The following is a 22216-nucleotide window of genomic DNA, read 5'->3' on the forward strand; positions in this document are numbered from 1 at the left end:
AAGGAAGAGACTAGTGATTCATGAGAGCCCCTGTAAGTGACCATTTCTCACAGATCCCCTGAACAATTTTAAATGATTTGAAAGAAAATAGTCTCCCTCCCCCATAAAAAAAAAAGGCAACTGCAATGCAACCTTTCCCGGCGCCACCTTTTTAATAGGTCAGAGTAACTGTACAGTTTATTATATTCTTCCTGAGAATAATTTATATCCCCCAACAAACTAAAGGGAAGGTATGCTCTCAAAACCACCTAATAGAACACCCGGTGTAACAACTGGACATCTAAAGAAAAGCACATCCCTGCTTATCCTGTAGGGTCCTTCCTGGGAAGACAGACACAATGAAGATCAGTTAGCTCCAGTGGCTGTTAAGAGTCAACATGGCTTTAATCATTCTTATAAATTATATAAAAATGAAGGACAGGGATGGTCCTGGAACTTCTTGATGCAGTTGGGAATGCTCTGGTACAAAACTGGTACAGAGTTCTGATGAGGAAAGACAAGTTTTTGTCAGTTCTACAGAGTTCGCAACCCAATGCTTCAGTATCCACAGGAAAGAAAGTGGAGACAAGGAGGGCAGAAGTTTTCTTTTGAAATCACTCATTCTTCAAAATATAGATTTTTATGCACTTTCTCTATAAATGAGATTAGCATATTGCAACAGTCTGGACAGGAATTCTGGCAGGAAGGATAGCCAGTCTCCAAGGTCTCAGGGAGCCCGCCCTCCACAGACACTTCTCTTCCAACTCGAAGTCATGGTCAGTATGAATTACCACTTCTAGGAGCACACATCCCAATTTAAACACCACGTGTATTTTAAAAGCTTCTTAATGTACAATCTTCATTCTCAAAAAAATGCCACATTTTGGATCCAGAGTTTTCTGAACACTATTTAGAAAAATAACAAAATCAAAACCATGTATAAGTGGTTAAACTTATACAAGAGACTTTCAGCCAGCTGTCATCAGTTGGAGCTGTGAGTGCGGGCGACAGAGGACAAGGTTACTTCCTCGCTGCTGGTGGAATGCTAGAGAAGATCTCCCAAAGGGCAAAAAGCCATGTTCAATGGCCAGTGGCTCAGTGTGGCCGTGTCTGCCCCAGCATTTTCAGTCTCGCTTGATCAATAACATCAAGTAGATTCTTGGCATCCACGGCCAGGGCATGAGCAGCTGTCAGCATCTGCTTCTTGTACTCTTGCTGCAGGCTGGTCATGACATACTGCTGCGCCAGCTTCATCTTGCTGATGAGCTCACCCAAGTCGGAGTTGAGCAGCTTCTGTGCCATCTCGATCTGGAAAGACAAGAGAGGGTCAGAAGAATGGCTCCCAGGGACTGGTCCTGAGTCTGCCTTTAGGCCTCCAAGATTTAAAAAAAAAAAAAAAAAACAAAAAAAAAAAAAAAAAAACCAAAAAACAAAAAACAAAAAAACATTATTTCCCTCAAATAAACTTTCCTTAGAAGTAACAGGATAAGCTAGGCATGGTGGACAATGCCTTTAATCCCAACACTCCAAAAGCATCCAGTCAGAATTACACAGTGAGGGGGAAAAAGGGGCAGATTTCAATAGGTATGCAATCTGTCTGTCCACTTTAGAAATTCAGCAACTGTCTTGTGTGCATGCATGTGGCTAGCAGCCTTTTCATTTCTAGCCTTCATGCCTCCATGACTACTTCTTCTGCACACCATACTTGCTGTGTGGACTCTAACCTCAGTGTGTGCCTGAGAATTTACCTCATTTTATAGACACAGAATGTGACAGAAAGAACCTGAGGTGATCAAGTCCAAGCATGTACACTCTAACACGAACAACTGTAATACCAAGTAACCTGAAGTGGACCACACAGGATAAGGACCAAGGTCATTCTTTCTTACCATGCTGACTTTCCAGGTCTTTTCTTGGTTTTTCTTTAATTTCTGCAAGTATGTGTGTGCATGTCACATGGGTAAAGGTGACTAAGGAGGCCAGACCTCACAGAGCTTAGTTCCATTTGGTTGTGATTTGGCACACTGGTTCTAGGAACTGAATGCAGGTCCTCTGCAAGAGCAGCCAGTGGACTAAACCATTGAGCTATCTCTCCAGCACTTTCTGAATTTTGTCTTAGTATTCTAATGATTGGCTTCCAATAGCTATTGCTCTCGATTGCCAGTATCAGGGTCACCCTCAAGCCACTCTGTTGGGGTGGGCTGAGCTGTGGAGCACATGCTGCCTTGCAAAGCTCACAGCTCTTCCTACTACTTTTTTGGGGGGGGGGGTGGAGGGGCAAGATTTCTTTATGTAATCCTGTAATTCTCTACACAGTCTAGGCTGGCCTCACAGAGATTCACCTGCGTCTGCCTCTGGAGTACTTTAATTGAAGCCATGCACCACTGGACAAAGCTCTTCCTGATTATTCAATGAATGGTGACATCTCTTTTAATGATCCCAGGGCACTGACCATTTAGTGCTGTGGACTCAGGAGGGAATTAGACCTGATCTTCAGGAAGCTCCTGTAATTGATATAAAGGCCACAATATGCAGCATACAAAGAGGCAGTCCTCTGCCTCAGAAAGACCTCACAGAGGACAGCTGGATTTAGACTAGATTGTATAAGTAGATCAGCTTCAACTACAAGGGCCATGCAAAGCTGACCTTCATTTTGCTCAAGTTATGTACAGTTGGGGACGGAGAAGGCCATAATATAGAGAACTGTTCTAGACCAATGGCTCTAATAGCATAGTGTTGGTTGAATGGAAGAATGGGGACATGGATAGCATTCAGAGGCGGCGATAGGCTTTGGGAATGAGACAACCTAAAGTTTTAGGAATTGTCTGTGCATGTCTGTGCTAAGTAACTCAAAACCAAATATGGGGTTGCCTACTCTACCCTCTTCTTTGGCTCTGAGTGGTTTTCTATGACAAGATGGGACATGAGTGTTGGTGATGCCATTGCCTGGGGAACAAAAGAGGGGAGAGCACACTAATACTACTGCAGCAGCACCCACTTGGTACTGGCAATCAGAATCTGGGCAGTGCTCCCAAAAAGCACAATCTTGAAAGCACCAAAATACTCAGCTATGTATGCAGGGTTAACTTTCAGGGAGGAAGACATAAAAAAAAAAAAAAAAAAAAAACAAAAAAAACCAGACTTCTGTAGTCCTGGCTATCCTGGAACTCATTCTGTAGACCAGGCTGGCTTCAAACTCAAACATCTGCTGGCTTCTGTCTGCCTCCCCAAATGCTGCAATTAAAGATGTGCAATACCACCACCTGGCAAGATAGACTTTTTTTTTTAAAAGATTAATATGTGTGTGTGTGTGTGTGTGTGTGTGTACACATTGTAGCTGTCTTCAGACACACTGGAAGAGGGCATCAGATCTCATTACAGATAGTTGTGAACCACCATGTGGTTGCTGGGATTTGAACTCAGGACCTCTGAAAGAGCAGCCAGTGCTCTTAACCACTGAGCCATCTCTCCAGCCCAAGGTAGACATTCTTAAGAAAACATAAAATGGCACCATGGAGTTGACCATGCTCAAGAACAGCAGAGGAAGAGTCGAGGGGTTTAGGCAGAAGTGAATGAGGAAAACTCTATCTGGTTGGTCCCTGATATTTCTAGAGCAAGTAACTGCGGAGAATGGGGCTGAGCAGGATGCCTGGCAGGTGGGAGAGGGGGCAGGAGAAGGGAAGCAGAATCAAAGAAAGGATCTTTTAATGTCTCACAGTAGAAATGAATCAGTAGCATTTTCCAACTGTAGCTTTGTCTGAGCAATTCCTCTAGCCCCACAGAGTACCTCCAATAGGACTCAACACTGCATATGTAATGCTGCTGGTTGGAGCTATCGGGTATCACCTATCAGGACGTTTATAAAATCCTTCAGCCTGGGTTACTCAAAAATGCCGACAGCAGCTGAGTGCAGCAGTGCATACTATAATCCTGGCTATGGGGAGGCCAGGGAAGAGGATTTCAAGTTCAAATTCCAGGCCAGCCTAGACCACACAGTGAAGACCTGCTTCAAAAAACTCTCCTATAATAGTGAGACCGTAGGTACAGAGCTCCTGACATTCCTAGGAGACAGCTCCACAGCTAATTCCAGGTTCCCTAAACATGAGCTGAACAAGGATAGTGTGAATGGGTGAAAGCTCTTGAGGCCTCAGCCCTACACAAAGTACTACAGGAAACCAAGGAATGTTGAAAGCAGGAGAAATGTCTTCCCCAGGAAAGGGCATATTGATTGACTATTTAATTCCAACTGGTCAGCCCTGAAAACATAAATATAAGTAACATTATATTAACTGAGCAGATTGTATTTATGTAATTAGGTATACAAATACACACACACAAATGCATATATAAAGAAAAAAAATGAGGCAAAGAAAGAAAAAGAATAAGGCTTTCTATATTCCAGGTCAATGCCCTAACAGGAAAGCAGACAGACAACTTTCAGATGAGCAGAGGTCACAGAAAGATGGATTGGCAGCACCATTCAAACAAAAAACCCAAGCCATCCCTACACTACAGTCCTGAGAACATTCAACAAGGAAAAGGCTTACAGCAATCAGAGGTTACTGCTGTAGGATGGTGTCTTAGGGTTTTACTGCTATGAACAAGCACCATGACCAAGGCAACTTTTATTAGGACAACATTTAATTGGGTTCAGCCTATTATCAACATCAAGGTGGGAGCAATGGCAGCATTCAGGTAGGCATGGTCCAGGAAAAGCTAAGAGTCCTACATCTTCATCTAAAGGTTGCTAGCAGAAGACTGGTTTCCAAGCAGTTAGGGTGAGGGTCTTAAAATCTCACACTCACAGTGACACACCTACTCCAACAAGGCCACACCTACTCCACCAGGGTCACACCTTCTAATAGTGCCACTTCCTGGGCCAAGCATATGGATACCACAGCAGGTGGGTATGAAGAAGGCCATCTTTGTTATCAGAAAAAACCCACAGGTGTTCATGGTTAAGAGGGCACACATGAGTGGACAGTAGGGTACTCCTACTGAATGCAGATGTGGTGAGGTGGTGACTGACATGTGACACTTTACTTCAAACAAAGAATGTTCAAAAAAGTTTTCATTATTATTTTTGCAATTTTTCGTAAGTCTGAAATTCCTTTCAGAATATAGAGCAAGGAGCTGGAAAGATGGCTCAGCAGTTAACAGCACTGGGGGCTCTTCCACATGTGGGCGCTCGGTTCCAGCATCTACTTAGCAGCTCACAGCATCTCTAGCTACTGTTCTAGGGAATCCAACACTCTCTTCTATCTTTCTAGGGTGCTGCACACATGCAGGCAAAACACCATACAACGTAAACTAAATTTTTTAATTATAGAAAAACCCAACCAAATGAAACCTTCAGGCAGGATAGGTTAAAGAACAGAGAATGTTGGGCTGGAGAGATGGCTCAGTGGTTAAAAGCACACTGACTACTGCTCTTCAGGAGGTCCTGAGTTCAAATCTCCGTAACCACATGGTGGCTCACAACCATCTGTAATCGGATATGATGCCCTCTTCTGGTGTGTCTGAAGACAGCTACAGTGTACTTACATATAACAAATAAATAAATCTTAAAAAAAAAAAAAAAAAGAACAGAAAATGCTACTGTAGAAAAAGGAAATGAACAGGTGGAGGAGGGTTGTGGTTCCTTTTATTTAGAAGTCATACAAATGAGACAAAACCACTAAAAGGTGGCCAATGATGGGCATGGTACCAGCTGCCAGTAATCCAGCAGTCTGGACAGAGGAGCAGGAATATGAGAAATAAGTGTAATCAGTCTGGGCTACATGTGGGGTGGTATCTTGGTGAATTTTGGGTCCTTAAAGCAACTTGAGGCACATTAATTTGAGAGAACTTTTATATTTCTTTTCCAGAAAATACTACTACCACCTGAAAATGCTGAGACTTATGAGGTAAGAAGAAGTGGGGCCTGGTGGGAAGAAGGGGATTACTCAAAGAGCTTCTTCTAAAGGGTGTGTGTTGTCCCAAAATTTTCCCTCTCCCTATCCTTCCAGACTACTGTATGTTGTTCCGTCATGCCATCCCGCCTCTCTACAGTACAGAAACAATGGAGTCAGGAGTTCTGTGTTAGTTAGGGTTTTACTGCTGTGCACAGACACCATGACCAAGACAAGTCTTATAAAGGACATTTAATTGGGGCTGGCTTACAGGTTCAGAGGTTCAGTCCAGGATCATCAAGGCAGGAACACGTAAGCATCTAGGCTGGCATGATACAGGAAGAGCTGAGAGTTCTTCATCTTTATCTGAAGGCTACTAGTGGAAGACTGACTTCCAGGCAGCTAGGGTGAGGGTCCTAAGCCCATACCCACAGTGACACACACACCTCAACAAGGTCACACCTCCTAAAAGTGCCATTTACTGGGCCAAGCATATGAAAACCACCACAAGCTCATAGGCTGAAATCTCTGAAATATAAGTTGTTTTTCTCAGGCACTTTGTTGACTGGGCCAGCATCACAGCTGTCCTCTAGCATGGCCTCCTTCCCCCAATACTATGGCCTACCTCTCGATGAGTACTGGCTGGAAGGACAGGAATGGTCTCATCCACAGTGGCCAGTAAGGTCCGCAGAGCCAGGCCAACTTCCTAAGACAAGAACCAGAGCAGGATTAGGACACATGCAGATGTCAGGCCAATACTGATATTTTCTCTCGGGAATGCACTATACTGTTTCCTTTCTGCTAGTTGTAAGGAAATTTTCTTTTTCTTTTAGACATGGTATGACTCTGCAGCTAAGTCTGGTCCTAAATTCACCATAATTTCACCCTCCCAAATACTGATATTACCAGTATGAGCCACCATAAGAAGCACATATCTGTCTGTGCTTTCGGACTGACCAGTGTTGCAAGTTACTAGGCTCATGTACCTGAAGATTCAGATCTATCCTTTGTTTTCATGCCCAAGGACAGATGCTCACATCAGAAGCTCCCATAAGCAATGAAAAAAGTAACCCTTTTCAGTTTTGTCCTACTGAGCTTCTAGGCAGATTATGGTATCCTCACAGTTCAGACAAGCTGTGACAAAGGACAAAGGGTACGTCGGTCCTTCTCCCTTGTGTATTCAATTTGCCTATGAGAGGGTTCTCCCTGCCTGAAAGCAATGTGGGCCTGATTTGGGAGCATACTGAGTTTTACTCCATTCAAAACTATCCAAAAATTATAAACATGAGGCCTGGGTGTGGCAGTTTCCTGTAATCTCAACACTTCTGAGGATAAGAAGGACTGCTCAAAGTTTAAGGGTAGCCTGGGTTATATGCAACACTTTTTGGGAGAGAGGAGGACGGAGAGCAAGAGATGGAGAGTGGGGGAAGTATACCCTAACATATAGTAAGCCAGGCATGAGCATACAAATATGCTGGCTCATATGGTACTTCCACAATCCTGGCACTTGGGTGGTTAAGAAAGACCTGTTGAGTTCATACCCTGCTAGACTAAGCTGTATAGTGAGATACTGCCAAGAAATGAGTTTCCCGCCTCTCCTTCCAGGTGTTAGGGCAGCAGGTGTGTGCTATGCTATTTACAGGACACAAGGGAAAGAGCCCAGAGCTTTGTCCATGCTAAGCCTCCAGCAGAGCTCCAGTCCCAACCACCCCTTGTCTTCCTCTCTGTGTAGCCCTGACTGCTCTGCAGCTCACTCAGTACATCAGGTTGGCCTCAAATTCAGAGGTTTGCCTGCCTCTGCTTCCTGAGTGCTTAGGATTAAAGATGCACTCCACTAAACTTAAAAGCAACAGTAATTAGAAGACTCTACTGCTCCAAGGCATTCCCAGCCTAGTGCTTGCTGACAGGAGTTAAGTGAGAGCTATGGCAGTTCCTTAGGATGCGTCTCAGTGACACTGTCACCATCTGGTGCCTTTACATCCAAAGCATCAGTCTGGCTTCTCTGGGAAAAGAGGTCATCCCCACCATACAGAGTGAACATATTTTACCTTCACCATAGGGACATACTCTTCTGGAGGAGCTGGTTGAATTTTGCTGGACATCTCAATGACAGCTTTCACTAGGCCTGTCACGTTTTCATATACCTTGTCATTGGACCGGTCAAGGTTGGCAGTGGGAGGGGGGCTGATTTCCTGGGGCTGAAGCTGATAAAACAGAAGCTGGTCAATTCCTGCTTTCAAGGACAGAGTGAGGTATCACCACAATTAAGTTAGAGGGTCTTTAAAAGAGATCAAAGCATATATAGAAGGCAATAAGGTTTCTTGTTTGTTCAGGACATAGTTCAGTTTGAGGATGACAATAAAGCAAGTCATCCAAGGGACAACACACAAGGCAGTGATGTCTTCTAACTTTGAGCTCAGTTAAAGTATTGAGAAGGAATCATATGCACTAAAGTCTCAAGATTCAAAGAAGCAATTAAACATCCCAGACTCCCAAGTCATTCACAAGAGAAACAACCCACAGAATTTATAACTAAGAATTTATAACTGAATTTTAGGGAAAGCTACCAATGCACCACTGAGTGATCACACTTAGCATCAATGTTCACCATCTTTGCTGGTTGTAAGTTCTGCTCAGCTCTGCCGCCTTCACACATCTACAGCAAAGTGTTCTTTTCATGATGAAACACGTGGACTCACAAGCATCTGCTTTAGGCAGACTTCATTTGCTTGCGTAAAGCTTCTCATGTTCAAATGACAGAGAAGTGACCTCCTGCCAGTTCTATGCTGACAGTTGGGTAAGGCTGGCAGCACTTGGCTCAAGTAGGAATGAGGATGAGCATATGAAGGTTCAGATGTAAACACGCACCTAGGACCTGTGCACGGGATGCCATGGATGTATTGTATCCTGAGTGCAGAGGGCCGGACACATGGCTCCTAGGGAAGGCTGAATAATGTTTCAAAATTCAAGGTGTCTGTTTGTGTGTGTGTGTGTGTGTTTTACAAAGATTAAACTGTATAACAGCTATCAAATTATAGGTCTGTTAATGGCCCTCGGGCTACATTAGATTTTTGCATGCCTTAGTCAGGCACACTGGTACAGACCGTTATGTCTAATTTCACTGCAAAGTTGGCTATGTACCAGTCTCTGGAAAATACAAATACTCTTTTTGGTATCTGTCAGTCATGAGAGGTGACAAACAAAACAAGTGTGCCCTCCCACAGGGCTATCCACATGATAGTCCAGAGTCACATGCAGAGAACTGGATGTGATAAAGCTAGCCAGACAGACACACAGATACGATGTGCTTACCCTCCACGGCTATTGTCGAACAGAAGGTGAGGAAAAGTTAAAGGAATTTATCAGAGAAAGGGAAAAAAGAAAAACAATGTTAATAAGGCAGCAGAAAACTCCCATATAACACATGAGCAGATCACCTGGGCACTAGCTACAAGCCTGCTGTGTGCTCTCTGCTCACTGGCTGTCAGAAGGGCCTGCGCCTGCTATTGGCTCTGTGCACAGCACATCACCAGAGCTCTGCCATGCAACATTCGTTCCCATGAGATAAATGAGGACAGCATGCAAAGCCTGTGAGTGGCAACGGGCAGTCGTGCAAGAGTCTAGAGAGCAAGGCTCTTTGTGAGCAAGGAGAAGGGCATGTGCAATCAGTAATCTTCCATCTGACTTCCAGGAAAACAGTGAGAAACCACACCACCCTCAGTCACGGTGCATGGTTTCTCAGCTTTTGAGTCCTTGAATCTTAGGCAGCATTTAGTCACACTGTCCAAGATAGACTCACAGCTATGGGCTATGTCCTCATAAGGACCTCAGAAGTTTTTCTGTCTTTTTTTAAAAAGATTTATTTATTTATTATATATAAGTACACTATAGCTGTCTTCAGAGACACACCAGAAAAGGGCATCAAGGTATCATTACTGTAATGGTTTTGAGATACCATGTGGTAACTGGGATTTGAACTCAGGACCTCTGGAAGAGCAGCCAGTGCTCTTAACCACTGAGCCATCTCTCCAGCCCCAGAAGCTTATTTTTAACTCTCCTCACACATTGTTGTTGTTTTGTATGTATATGTTTTAAAATCTTTTAAAGATGGGATTTATTATGTAGCCCAGGATAGTCTCAAAACTCTTGATCTATCTGCTTCAACATCTCAAAACACTTGGATTATTGGTGTAAATCAGGCTGGCATTTTGTTCTGTAAATTGGGTGGCTTTGGTGTTTTATCTCCTTAGTTCAAACCTTAGCTATCTTATTATGAATAGACTGGCATGGGAAATGCAACAGCCTGCTACCTATAGACCTATCCAAAAGCCACCATGCCACCATAAGTCCCAGAGAGCCTTGAATTTAGAGATGCAAACACCCAGATTTCCTGGGCACAGATGGTCACAATCTGTCTCTTCACAGGCACATTCTAAACTGTACTAGCACGGAAACGTGGGTAGGCTTCTTGGAGGGGATATCTGAAGAGCATTACATCAAGATATGAAATAACTGTTTACTTCCAGTAGGCCAATGGAAACTTAGCTTAAGCTGCTGAAAGCTTTTTCTTCTTTTGCATGATACCCTTTGATCAATCAGTCACAGGAAAGCACTGTTTTGATGCCTCTAGGACCCTTCATAGTGGCATACTGTAAGTCAGAGCTTAGTTGGAGAAACATCGATTATAGATTTTTTATTGTCCAGAGTTTTGATTACTTAGAAACTCCTGGACTTGCAGTTAAAACCACCACCCCTTAAGACATCACCCTCTACATTAAACCCAGAGGGAAAAAAAATAAGACATGTGAGCTCAGTGCCTGCCTAGTGTGAGCACTAGGAAACAGCAAAGTAAAGACCACAAAGAAAACTGGAGACTATTTCTGGCTAAATGTTATTTGGGTGTATGACTTGAGTTACATATACTCAAAGCAAACATTTTTACATCAAAATATTGTTAAAAATAAATAAAGGACTGGGCTGGAGAGATGGCTTAGCGGTTAAGAGCACTGGCTGCTCTTCCAGAGGTCCTGAGTTCAATTCCCAGCAACCACATGGTGGCTCACCAACTACCTGTAATGGGATCTGATGCCCTTTTCTGGTGAGTCTGAGGACAACTGCAGTGTACTCATACATAAAATAAATAAGTAATTAAAAAAATATATTGTTCTTCTAGGATGGATTTAACTACCTGTACTAACCAGATTGAAAAAAGACATATACATGAACTTTACCTAGATGAAGTAAGTCTACTTCACTAACAAGCTTTCTCCTCATGCAGTATCACATAATAAGGGTATCCTCGGGTATATATTCATGTTACTCTCATCATAAACTATATAGTAAGGGAAAATATCAGGATTTCAGATCAACTGTTCATTATAACACAAGACAGTTCAAAGGTCTGCTCTTGTGGCCTTTGAGAACAGTTCGCTGCTCTAAATTTTCTTTTCTCTTTTCAAATTTAAAGACACAATATTAGGAAGAGTTGTGCCTTTGCCAGTTTTTTTCTCCAAGAATACCCAGTGTTGCTGACAGTTACTGAGAAGTTACCTGGTTTGGTGGAGCTGACAAGAGCTAGTAGGTGTTTTAGGTCCAATCCCCTTGGCAGGGTACCCTAGTACAACTGTTTCCTCAACATAACTTACTGTATGCTACTCTGTGTCACAGTGAATTCCTGCTGCTAACCTTCAGAGCCACAGACCACCTTGCACTGGAAAGCTGTGGTCTGAGGTGGTATCACATCACTCCCTTCACTCTCGAAGAGGCCACTTCCAGTGTGTAGTCCAGGCTTCTTTGACAATGGCCTGCTGCTTCAACCTCTGGCTCTAAGTGACCATGAGTAAACTGCTCTACTTCTGTGAACCATGGTTATAAAGTATAAAAAGTGTGACCACTACCAACCTTGGGAGGCTGAAGGGAAGGATAAAAAAAATATGGAAGTCTGTCACTACAAGTAGCAGAGACAGCACTAAATAAAGAACCACACTCATCAGGTTTTAAACAACATCCATTATACCCTGCCTTTTTTTTTTTTAAAGACAGAGCCATGTTACAGAGCCTAGGCTGGCCTTGAACTCAGTCTTCCTGTTTGTTTCCTGAGTGCTACATCACTGATGCACCATTTTATATATCTGCATGACTGCACTCACATGCACAGAAGTCAGAGGTCAATGTCAGTTGTGGCTCCTCAGGTGCCACCCATCTTGTTTTGAGACAGCTGGGTTCCTTTATAGTTCTGGCTGGTTTGGAACTCACTTTGTAGACTAATATTCAGAGATCTGCTGCCTCTGACTTTAGAGTACTAGAATTAAAAGTGAGTGCCACCATGTCCATCTATCTTGTTTCTTTCAGAAAGTGTCTTTTATTAGAACCTAAGGTTTACTGTTTGTGTTAGTGTAGATGGCTAGTGAGGCCCAAGGATCTGACTGTTTCCGCTTCCCCACTGCTGAGATTTTGGGCATGTGCTACCACACCTAATTTTTTGACATGGGTTCTTGAGACCACACTCAGGCCTTCATGGTTATGTGGCAAGCACCTTACTATGAGACCTACTCCTCAGCCCCTCACTAAAAAAGCAAAGCAAACAAAAACCCCAAAACAAAAACTAAGAAACAAATTCCACCTATATTCTAGAACTATTAAAATAAAAAACGTGTAACAGACTGAAAAAACAGGACACAAGAAGAGATAGCCTGTCACTCTGGATGGGAAATAAAGAGGTCCAAGCTTTAAGTACTGACAGGAGTGGGGATAGCAAGAGAGGCGAATACTTCCTTTTGTCCTCAGGACAAAGAGATACAGAAGAGCTAGACAGTGATACAACCCTAGGGAGGAATACAGAGAAATCCCTCCAAGAGGAAGCTTGCTGGAATGTGTGAGTCAAACGCTGCCCTTAGTTTGAGGAAGGCTCCAGCAGATCTTTTATAAGCACAACTGTGAGCTGAGGAAAATACACTTTTCTCAAAGTCATATTTATAAGTTTGTGTAGATATCAGTGAGCCCCCACGTATCCCTGGCATCCTGGCTTCATGTTTAAAACAAAAAGCATCTCACTGATTCCCATCTGGCTAGGGGATGTTGGCATAAAGTCCCTGAAGTCTAGTATGCTTAGAGAGTCCATTCAGTAAAGAGTACAATCAATACTCAAAGGAAGTTCAGAACAGAGGATGCTAAATCCTGGGTTTTCCTACAGTCTTTCTCTAACCAGAACAACATGAGCTGAGGACTCAGTGACTCCACTAACCACTGCACAGGCATAGATGCCCACCTTGACACCCTCATTGTAGCTGTCTGCAGGGCTGCTGATGCTGGACAGGTTGCTTAGGTGGCCAGGTGCTCCAGGGCGAGGTGGTTTCTTTGGTGGAGCTGCAGGATCTGGAAAATCAAAAGGATTCCATTATACATTAGTAAGCAGACTTCCAGGCACATCTAGCCCCTACTTGCATTGGCAAAGCACAAAGGAGGTTTGTGTTTCTGTGAGTTCAGTTTATAGTACTCTAGGTACAGATCTAATGTGGTGAACACCACACTGTGTGTAGGGGAAAACTTGTGTGCAAGTGAACATAACAGGGCATTCCACTTAAATCCTACCCCTGCCAAATCACAGGTACTTCCTCACACACAATGTACTTCTTCACTTACCCGGTTTCCCCACAGGCTGATAGATGTGTTGGTTTCCAGTCTGTGAGAGAAGAAAAGTTCAGTCTACTGCTCTTTGCCAGATGTAACAGTTCACCTCCCCTTTCCCTATTCTTGATCTTGAGTTCTCTGCTGGAGTCTCCAGATGCCTGACAACCTCAGTTGGGTGTGATTAGGAAAGTAACCAATGTATCTGAGTATGCTGCTAGTTTATGCCAACTTGAGAAACAAACTAGAGTTATCTGAAAGGAGGAAACCTCAACTGAGGAAATGCCTCCATAAGATCCACCTGTAAACAGTTTTCTCAATTAGATTGATGGGGACGGGCCCAGTCTGTTTCTTGGGTTAGTGATCCCGAATTCTGTAAAAGAGCAGGCTGAACAAGCCAAAGCAAGCAAGTCTGCAAGCAGCACCCCTCAATGGCCTCTGCATTAACTCCTGCTTCCAGGTTCTTGTCCAGGTTGGAGTTTCTGTCCTGACTTCCTTCAATGATGAACAGCAATATGGAAGTGTAAGCCAAATGAACCCTTTCCTTCCCAACTTGCTTTTTTGTTATGGTGTTTAGTTGCTGCAAATAGAAACCCTAATTAAGACATTAAGATACCCTGGGATTGAACACAGTGGTCTCAAGTTCTCAAAGTTCACAGGCCTTTAGTGTGTGCTCATCCTGCGGGCTGCTTGGAATCCACCTCTCCTCTAGGTTATCACTTAGATCACAGTAAGGATATATTCAGAACAGTTTTAATAGGAGAGCACCTGGTCATACTGGTTGCTATATGTCCCAGAGGCACCCATAGGCACTGTGTTGTGAGGAATCACTGAAGAGGTCAGTCAGGAAATTCAATTCAGACAGTCCTGAATCGTTTTTGCCGGGGGTATGGAGTCAGGGTTTTTCTGTGTAGTACTGGGTATCCTGAAACGTGCTCTGTAGACAAGGCTAGCCTGGAACTCAAGAGATATACCTGCCTCTGTTTCCTGAGTCCTAGGATTAAGTCAAGTGTCAGAACCACCTGCCTAAGTCATGGATGGACTTAAATTGTTAGTGTACTTGTTTGAATGCACATTTCCCTGCTAGGTGCAGATGTTTTAACATTGGGCTCCAGAGGGTGGTACTGTCTGGGGAAAGTTTAGGCCTTGTTGAAAGAAGTGTTATTGGAGGCAGTCTCTGTACCTGTCACCATGCTGTCCCTATCGTGATGGACTCCAACAGTCTGTAACCATAAGTCCTAAACAAACATTTTCTTCAATAAATCGCCTTGGTCATGGTGTTTTAACACAACAAAAAAGTAACTAATACCGTTGATTTTCAGATAGATTCTGCTATGTTGCTTAGGTAGGGTAGGAAATCTTAAACCTAACTGATCTTCCTGCCTCAGCATCTTTTATTTGTTTTTAAGTGAGGATTAAAAAGTTTTAAAGTGTGTGTGTGTCCAAGTGAGACTACAGGTATGTGTCACCACACTGGAAAAAAAAAACTAAAAAAAAAAATTATTTATTGAATACATATGAATAAACCAGAGCTTTCTTCACACACGCATCGAATCCCATTACAGATGGTTGTGAGCCACCATGTGGTCGCTGGGTATTGAACTCAGGACCTCTGGAAGAGCAGCCAGTGTTTCTAACCACCGGGCCGCCTCTCCAGCCCAGAAAAACCCTTTAATTTTTTGGTGTTTCTGGGGAACTAGCCCAGGACCTCCTGCATGTAAAGCAGTGCACACTCTATCACTCCTCAGGAAACAGGGTGTGAAGACTGGCTCTCCAAGAACTAGCTTTTGTATGGTGCTTTTTATTTCACATGCCATCCCCTTACTAAGTGTTAGGACAATTGCTAAGCACCTGTTCTACTCTTGCTGTGGGCACAAAAGAGATCCTTGTCCTACATGGATGACAGCAAAGTGAAAAGACAGTGAGTGGACACATGGAGCACACATGGAGGAAATCCAACACTTTGCCTGGGGAACACCCAGGTAGCCTGTATGAGAGGAGTCCCCAAAACATGGCCAAGGTGAACAGACCAGGAGTTAGAGGCAGGACGGAGTTTAAGTCCACCATTAACAACTGTGTGTAGCTGTTACCCTAATCCTTATAGTAGACAGAGGACAGCTTTACTGCTAAAAATCTGTATCAGTAACAAGACAGTGATCTGCGTCTCTGAAAATCTGGAACATGGCATATCTTGACAGGCCTTAGATAACATCCTTGCATTTTACAGAAAGGCCATTCTAGCCTATATCATGAACATCAGTATGCCTTGACGTCTTTCAGTATAATGTAGAAGACTCCAATACAGAATTTGGGACCAACTCTGGGGACAGTGCAGGCAGGTGCTTACCGGACCCTGAAAACTCCCGTCCTCCCTGTCGATGCTGCCTCGAGAGAGCCTCACATCAGGTTTCTGAAGATTAAAACAAAGGCCAAAATAATTTCATTAACATGTGTATGTTACTGACATATTTTTGGACCTAAGTCCACCACTTTATACCCAACTCTCAGACATTGCAGTCCCAACCCCTCTACAGTACCAGCTTCCAGCTGGTCTTGCCTGTGCCCAGCATCATCTCAGTGTCATTGTGCTGCCTGTTTCCAAGTGGTAACTACGTCCTGGATCTGTGATGATAAGTCCACCATAGTGTCTTTTTGTGTCGGTACTATACCTGAAGCTCGTGAACATGTTAGACATGTGCTCTACCAGTGATCCTCTGCTTAGCCCACAGTGGCAATCTTTAGGTGATCTTAAATTATCTCTATTTCTATTTTGTAAATATTAAATAACTTTAATTACATATTTATTTAGTGTGTATATGTGAGTGTACATGTGCATACCAACATACTATGGTCTGTGAGAGGAGGTCAGAGGACAGCCTGAGAGAGTTGATTCTCTCCTTAAACCATGTGGGATCTCAGGGACGAAGCTTAGATTGTCAAGACATGTTATCAAGTGCCTTTATCCACTGAGCCATTTTGTGTGCCCCTTCTTAATTTTCTGGCTAAGGCCCTACTTTTTTTTTTTAAATTCAGAGCCATGTGGACTGGTCAGAGTGGCTTATGGCTGGGAGGGGTCTGCTGTGCAGTCTGTGCACTGTTTTCATTTGCTGCTTCCACCTGTGGGGCACTGGATCAGGATCGAGGATGCAGCAAACAGCTCGAAATCTGGCCAAACAAAACATTTTGGACAGTATTATGAACAGATCTGGTCAGTTTCCAGGTAACAGAGTCTATGTGCTCACAGTAGGAAAAAGTGTAGCCCACAAACCACTGCCCAGTTCACCACAAGGGGACATCGTGGATATCTGCAGAAGGTTTCATAGAAACTTGGACAGAATTTTTTTTTAGGCCAGTTTGTAAGGCGGCCTTGGCCAGTCAGACAGCTCAAGGTTCGAGCTGCCAGAAAATGCCTAAGGCTTTCAATGCAGAGACCTTTTTCCCTGTAAGCCTATAAAGGAGGGGCAGGGGCGGTCACAGTAGGCTATTCTCTGGCAGGCAGCCCTTTGCTACTATTCCCTAGTTCCCTCATTGGTTTTCTTTCATCAGGACTGACTGGATCCACTGTGTGAGAGAACACAGAGTAGGCTTTATGTAGATAGAGCTTCCACATTTTAAACTATAAAAAGTCCCTTTTTTAGTACAATACTGCTCATACAGTAATAAGAAGCCTAGCCACTATTTTTAAGCAGTGCTTAGAAGGAAAACAAGGTTTCTCATTAGACTACAGCTCTAGCAGCCCTGGTTGCTAGCTTTCTGCAAAGGAGTCCATTAGCAATTACAGTAGTGATTCACATGCACAGGCCATCTAAGTAAGGCCACAATCTGGAGCTGGGGACAAGAGAGAGGACACAGTAGAACAAGTAACATTTACTGTCAAGAGGGCATGTGACCTCAGGCAGGGGCTGTTGCCCTCAAAATTACCCTGTGCAGGACCATGATCTGACAAGAGACCTCTGACCACCCAAGCAATTGGTAAATGACTCAGTGGATGACAGTAGCAGCTAACAGCAGTTACTTCAAAACCTAGTGCGAGTTCTGGAGACCTAAGTCTCCCAAGAACAGTTACTGTGACACAGTGGAAAATAATTCAAACAGCACTATGAATAGAACTGGTCAACTTTCGGGTAACGGAGTCTATGTGCTAACAGTAGGAAAGAGTGTAGCCCACAAACACTGCCTATTTTACCAGACATGATGGATGTCTTCAGCAGTTTTCACAGAAACTTCCTTTAGACAGAAATTTCCTTTAGGATGCCAGAGGTTATATGGTGGCCTGGGTTAGTGAGAGAGCTCAACAGTGAAAGGGCTTGCTTGTGACACACCTGAACCTGAGTTCTCCCACCCCTGCCACGTTCCTTCACAGAAGGAGAGAACCAACTTTACAAAGTTACCTATGTATACATAGTGCACATACACATGCATACATAAAAACATTTAAATAAAAGATTTGGGCTTATATGTTAGAAATGTCATTTTCTATTGATTTTTATTTCATAAGAGTATTGATCTATAATGGTCTACACACTTGATAAGACCTTCCTTTGATGCAGACACAATACTTTGAGAGAAACATACTACATTCAGGCTGCTGAAACATTGATGATTCAACAGAGGGCAGCTCCAGTACTATCTTTTAGCATGGTCTCTTTAAAAGTCACTACAAACTCTTACTAGTGCCTCTGGTTCAGCAGTTGCAGGTACTCAGGGATTGGACAAAGATGCAATGTGCTCCAAGAATGTCCATGGCTCTGGTACATGAGCCTACAGACGTGCAGATGAAAGCAGATGGGAGGCTTCTGTAGAGCGACAGTTCTCTCCTACTCATACATCAAGACACTTTTCCCCTCTCACATGCAGTTCTGCTGATGGGCAGGTGCATACACCCAAATGTCAGTGGTGGTACTCCAGAGTGTATCTGTGCCCAGACACAGGAGGAATAGAAACAATCTGACAAGAGAATGCACAAGAGAAGCACTGTTTACTGATTCCAGTGCCCTGCACTTTCTGTGCTAAGCATAGGGCCTGGTTTGGATGAAATGGAATAGACTCTGTTCCCAGGAAACTTCAGTTTAGTAAGGAAAACACATAGAGTGACAGCATTTCAGAGAACATTATATAGTAATGTAAATAGGCCAGTAGAGCTTGTCACTCATCTAACAGCTTCTCTCTACCACTCACTTGGAGCTCAAGAGGGAAGCCCTCAGGCTTGTCTGCCTCCTTCCTGTATCCCTGTATGCTCTGCCCATCTCCTTTGCGGGCTCTACATGGAAATGGATGCAACTGGGGTCAGCACTATGAAATCAGCAAATGATTTCATAGTGATTTTTTATTTTTTTATTTTTTTAAAATTAAACCAGATTAGAATGAGACAGTGTTCACCTACAGGTTCACCTGGAGCTCTGAACTGTTCTTTGGAGCTGAATCTCCTCTTCAGATTCTTTTAAAAGCACTTAACTTTTCCTTTTTTGTCCACTGCTTCATTAGTCTTTCTCCTCACCGCATATAGCTTACTGTTTTGCACGGAGTTACTCATCAGTATGGGCTGAGACTGGATGGGCCTGTGAGGAGCCTGACATGATCAGTCAAAGTGTGAGGACAGCAGGACTCAGAACCAAGAGCATCGGTGAGAGTGAATCTCCCAGCATCTTACTGACTGGGAGAAAGTAAGAAAGGTACACCTCTGCTTTTCAAGGTTAACTGTGAAACGGAAATGACACAAAAACCACAGAGAAAGGTAACAGAGCTAGCTCAGGATCTGGCAACTCTTGATGTGCTAAGAAAACAGCCAAGAGGAGTCGGGAGGGGGGAGATGGGGGCGAGGGGAGGAGACTGCTTCGAAAACACCCATACGAGGACATCATCACTCAGTTATGAGTGTCAATCAAAACTCTGAATGAACTAGTACAAAAGCCCAGCCTAGCAGTTGTAAGGATTTGTCTGCAGAAGGCAATCAACCTATAAGATGCTTTACTGGACTTGGTAAGCCTTTCCAAGCTTCTACATATCAGTAGAATGTTTAATACATACAATCATGTTTCATGGAGAACATATTTTTAAATAAAAACAGGCAAAGAACAAAAAGCACAAACAGGCAAATCTTCAGGAGAAAAGCCAACAGTGTAACAAGAACTGAAAATGAATAAAGAAAGTACAACATTTGGGATTGGGTCTCGCACTATACCCCTAGCTGGCCAGGAACTCATGGCAACATTGCCTCACCTGCTAAGTACTAGGATTATAGGTGTGTGATTTTTTCCCCCTTCCCTATACTGGGGGATAAATCCAGCATTTTATACATGCTAGTCAAGCACCTTACCACTGAGATACATCCCCACCCAAACTTTAAAAGAAAAAAAAAAACATTAAAACAAACTAAACCAAAACAAAACTTCAGTTTTGCATCTAGAAAAACTAAGTGGGGGTTGAAGAGATGGCTCAGTGGTTAAGAGCACTGACTACTCTTCTAGAGGTCCTGAGTTCAAATCCCAGCAACCACATGGTGGCTCACAACCATCTGTAATGACTACAGTGTACTCACATACATAAGAATAAATAAACCTCAAAACAAAAAACAAACAAACAAAAAAAAAAAAAAAAAAAAAGAAAGAAAGAAAGAAGAGAAAAAGTAAGCCTATAGAACACTTCTGAGCCTTCAGATGAGAATTCCCCAACTCCCTCCAGAGACCAGCTCGGGTCACATCTGGCCAAACTAGTCCCATGACCCTACGTCAAAACCCACGCTCTTCCCACTGCCTGGAATGTATTTCCTGTGCCTGTTTGCTCTGCAAATTCCAGTTTCTCTTTTAAGACTTAGTTCACACATCATCTGGACTCTTATGTCTTCCTAGCAACACAGGGGGCAGTAAAGCTCCTGCTTTCTTTTGACCTTGTTGGCAGGGTAACCTAGTATCAGCAGCAAACCTCTGTTTAGTGGAGCCAAAATAGCATACCTGCACTGAAACCTATCAGCAATTCAAATAATTTCATTTTTAAAAGTGCAAACAAATGTGTGTGTAGGGTAGAGAGGCTTTCAGGATTAAAAAAAAAAAAAAGACAAAGGTCAAGCAACAATTGGTGTACTCTTATATTCATTCCCAAATTGAGCACCTAGATTAGGAGAACTAAACCACAACTACTACTATGAAATTATTATTTTGTAGCATCACTTACATCTAGATCTGCCTTAACTAGTTGAGGATCCTGAAAGTACAGGATACTTTTTCTCTAAAGGTATGTAAAGTGCAAATCCATTCAACAAGGGACCTGACAGCTCAACACAGTAAACCCCAGCTCCACAAAGAGTGTGTAGAAGGTCTGGAGCACAGGAGCCCAGTGCTGACACACCCACTGCTCCACATCTGCTCTCTCTACTCTCACATCTGTGAGGAGACATAAGTCTTACTCACATGTGATACAGTAGTAAAATATGACTGATAGAAGACATTTTATCTTTATTTCTCTGTAAATGAAATTTATATTTTATGTAGAAATATCAATGCTTGACTCTGGGATTTTAATGGAGGATTACAGAATATAATTGTACCCTACACTAGTTTTCTAAGTGGTTAAAAAAAAATCACAATGAATTCTGAGGCACACATGGCCCCAAAGAATTGGAGAAAAGATTCAGAACATGTCCTAATTGTACAGGATGGCTATGAAAATTGATTGACTTTATGACACTGAGGGCTGACAATGGCTCAGCAAGTAAAGGTACTTGCATCCAAGCCAGATTACTTGAGGACGTTCCCTGGTGGCATGATTCCTCTAAATTGTACTCTGAACCCCAAATGCATGCCAGGGCACACTGGAGCCCCCTTCCCACAAATAAATATAACAATAACAACAACAATAAAACATTGAAAAACAGAGCCTCTCCAATGTGATCTACTTTCTGGCTCCCATGTATACACTGTTGGCTGTTCCCTGAGTTGACCCCAGAACTTCCCTGGGAGTACAACTTAATGCTATACCTGTTAAAGCATGCTCCATCGGCCTGAAAGCAAAAACTTTCAATGTTTTTATTTCAGTTCAAAGAGAGCAGCCTTTGCACTCAAACTGGTGGAGTGTGCTTTAAAATGTACAGATCAATGTTAGAAACAATTAGCTAGGATGCATGAGGCTCGGGCCTCAATTGTCAAGACAATGCAGACACATCCCTTCTCAAAAAAGAGAAAGCTATACACAATGAATAAAGTTAGAGTCAAACCCTGATGAAGTCTGAGAGTACAGTGTGAAATCACTGCCTTACAATACCATCACTGGTTGATTGAAATGCTTCTTGCCTTAGATTTCAAGGACTTTAGAACCAGAATTGGAACCTGTCTTCTCTGTATCTTGTCTCTTAGCACAAAATTCAAAACTAAGGTGGTATCATAGGATTTCTATTTATATAGTAAAACACCATGACAAAATCAGCTGGGTGAGGAAAGGGTTTACTTCAGCTTGTAACTCTTGGGTTAGGCTCTATAACTGAGGGAATCAGGACAGGAACCGTGGAAACAGGACCTGAGGCAGAGGCCATGGAGGAGTGCTGTTTGCTCCCCATGAACTGCTTAGCCTGCTTTCTTATACCACCCAAGACCATGTGCCCCAAGTAAGCTGGGTCTACCCGCATCAATCATTATTAAGAAAATGAACTACAGCGTTGTCTACAGGCAAAAGAAGTCTTCTCATCTGAAAGTCCCTCTTCCCAAATAACTCTAGCCCATGTCAAGTCA

At 43.1% G+C, this 22216-nt stretch overlaps 1 protein-coding gene across 8 annotated transcripts in view; it reads right to left on the reverse strand.

Moving 5' to 3' along the window:
* Positions 1-205: 205 nt before the first annotated feature.
* The window catches only part of PTK2 (protein tyrosine kinase 2), a 191741-nt gene continuing 169730 nt past the window's right edge, over positions 206-22216 (reverse strand). For 5 of the 8 annotated variants that reach the window (XM_080939760.1, XM_080939758.1, XM_080939757.1 and 2 more), the window contains 6 exons: positions 15844-15906; positions 13512-13551; positions 13144-13244; positions 7919-8089; positions 6496-6576; positions 206-1287 (listed from right to left, as the gene is read on the reverse strand). In XM_080939760.1, coding sequence (XP_080795886.1) covers positions 1075-1287; positions 6496-6576; positions 7919-8089; positions 13144-13244; positions 13512-13551; positions 15844-15906 — 669 coding nt within the window. In that variant the 3' untranslated portion in view covers positions 206-1074. Of the gene's footprint in view, positions 1288-6495; positions 6577-7918; positions 8090-13137; positions 13245-13511; positions 13552-15843; positions 15907-22216 lie in introns of all 8 variants that reach the window. The other 3 variants (XM_080939759.1, XM_080939756.1, XM_080939754.1) reach the window with 1 other exon arrangement.

The sequence above is a fragment of the Micromys minutus genome, assembly GCF_963924665.1.
Source record: "Micromys minutus genome assembly, chromosome: 27".
NCBI lineage: Eukaryota > Metazoa > Chordata > Mammalia > Rodentia > Muridae > Micromys > Micromys minutus.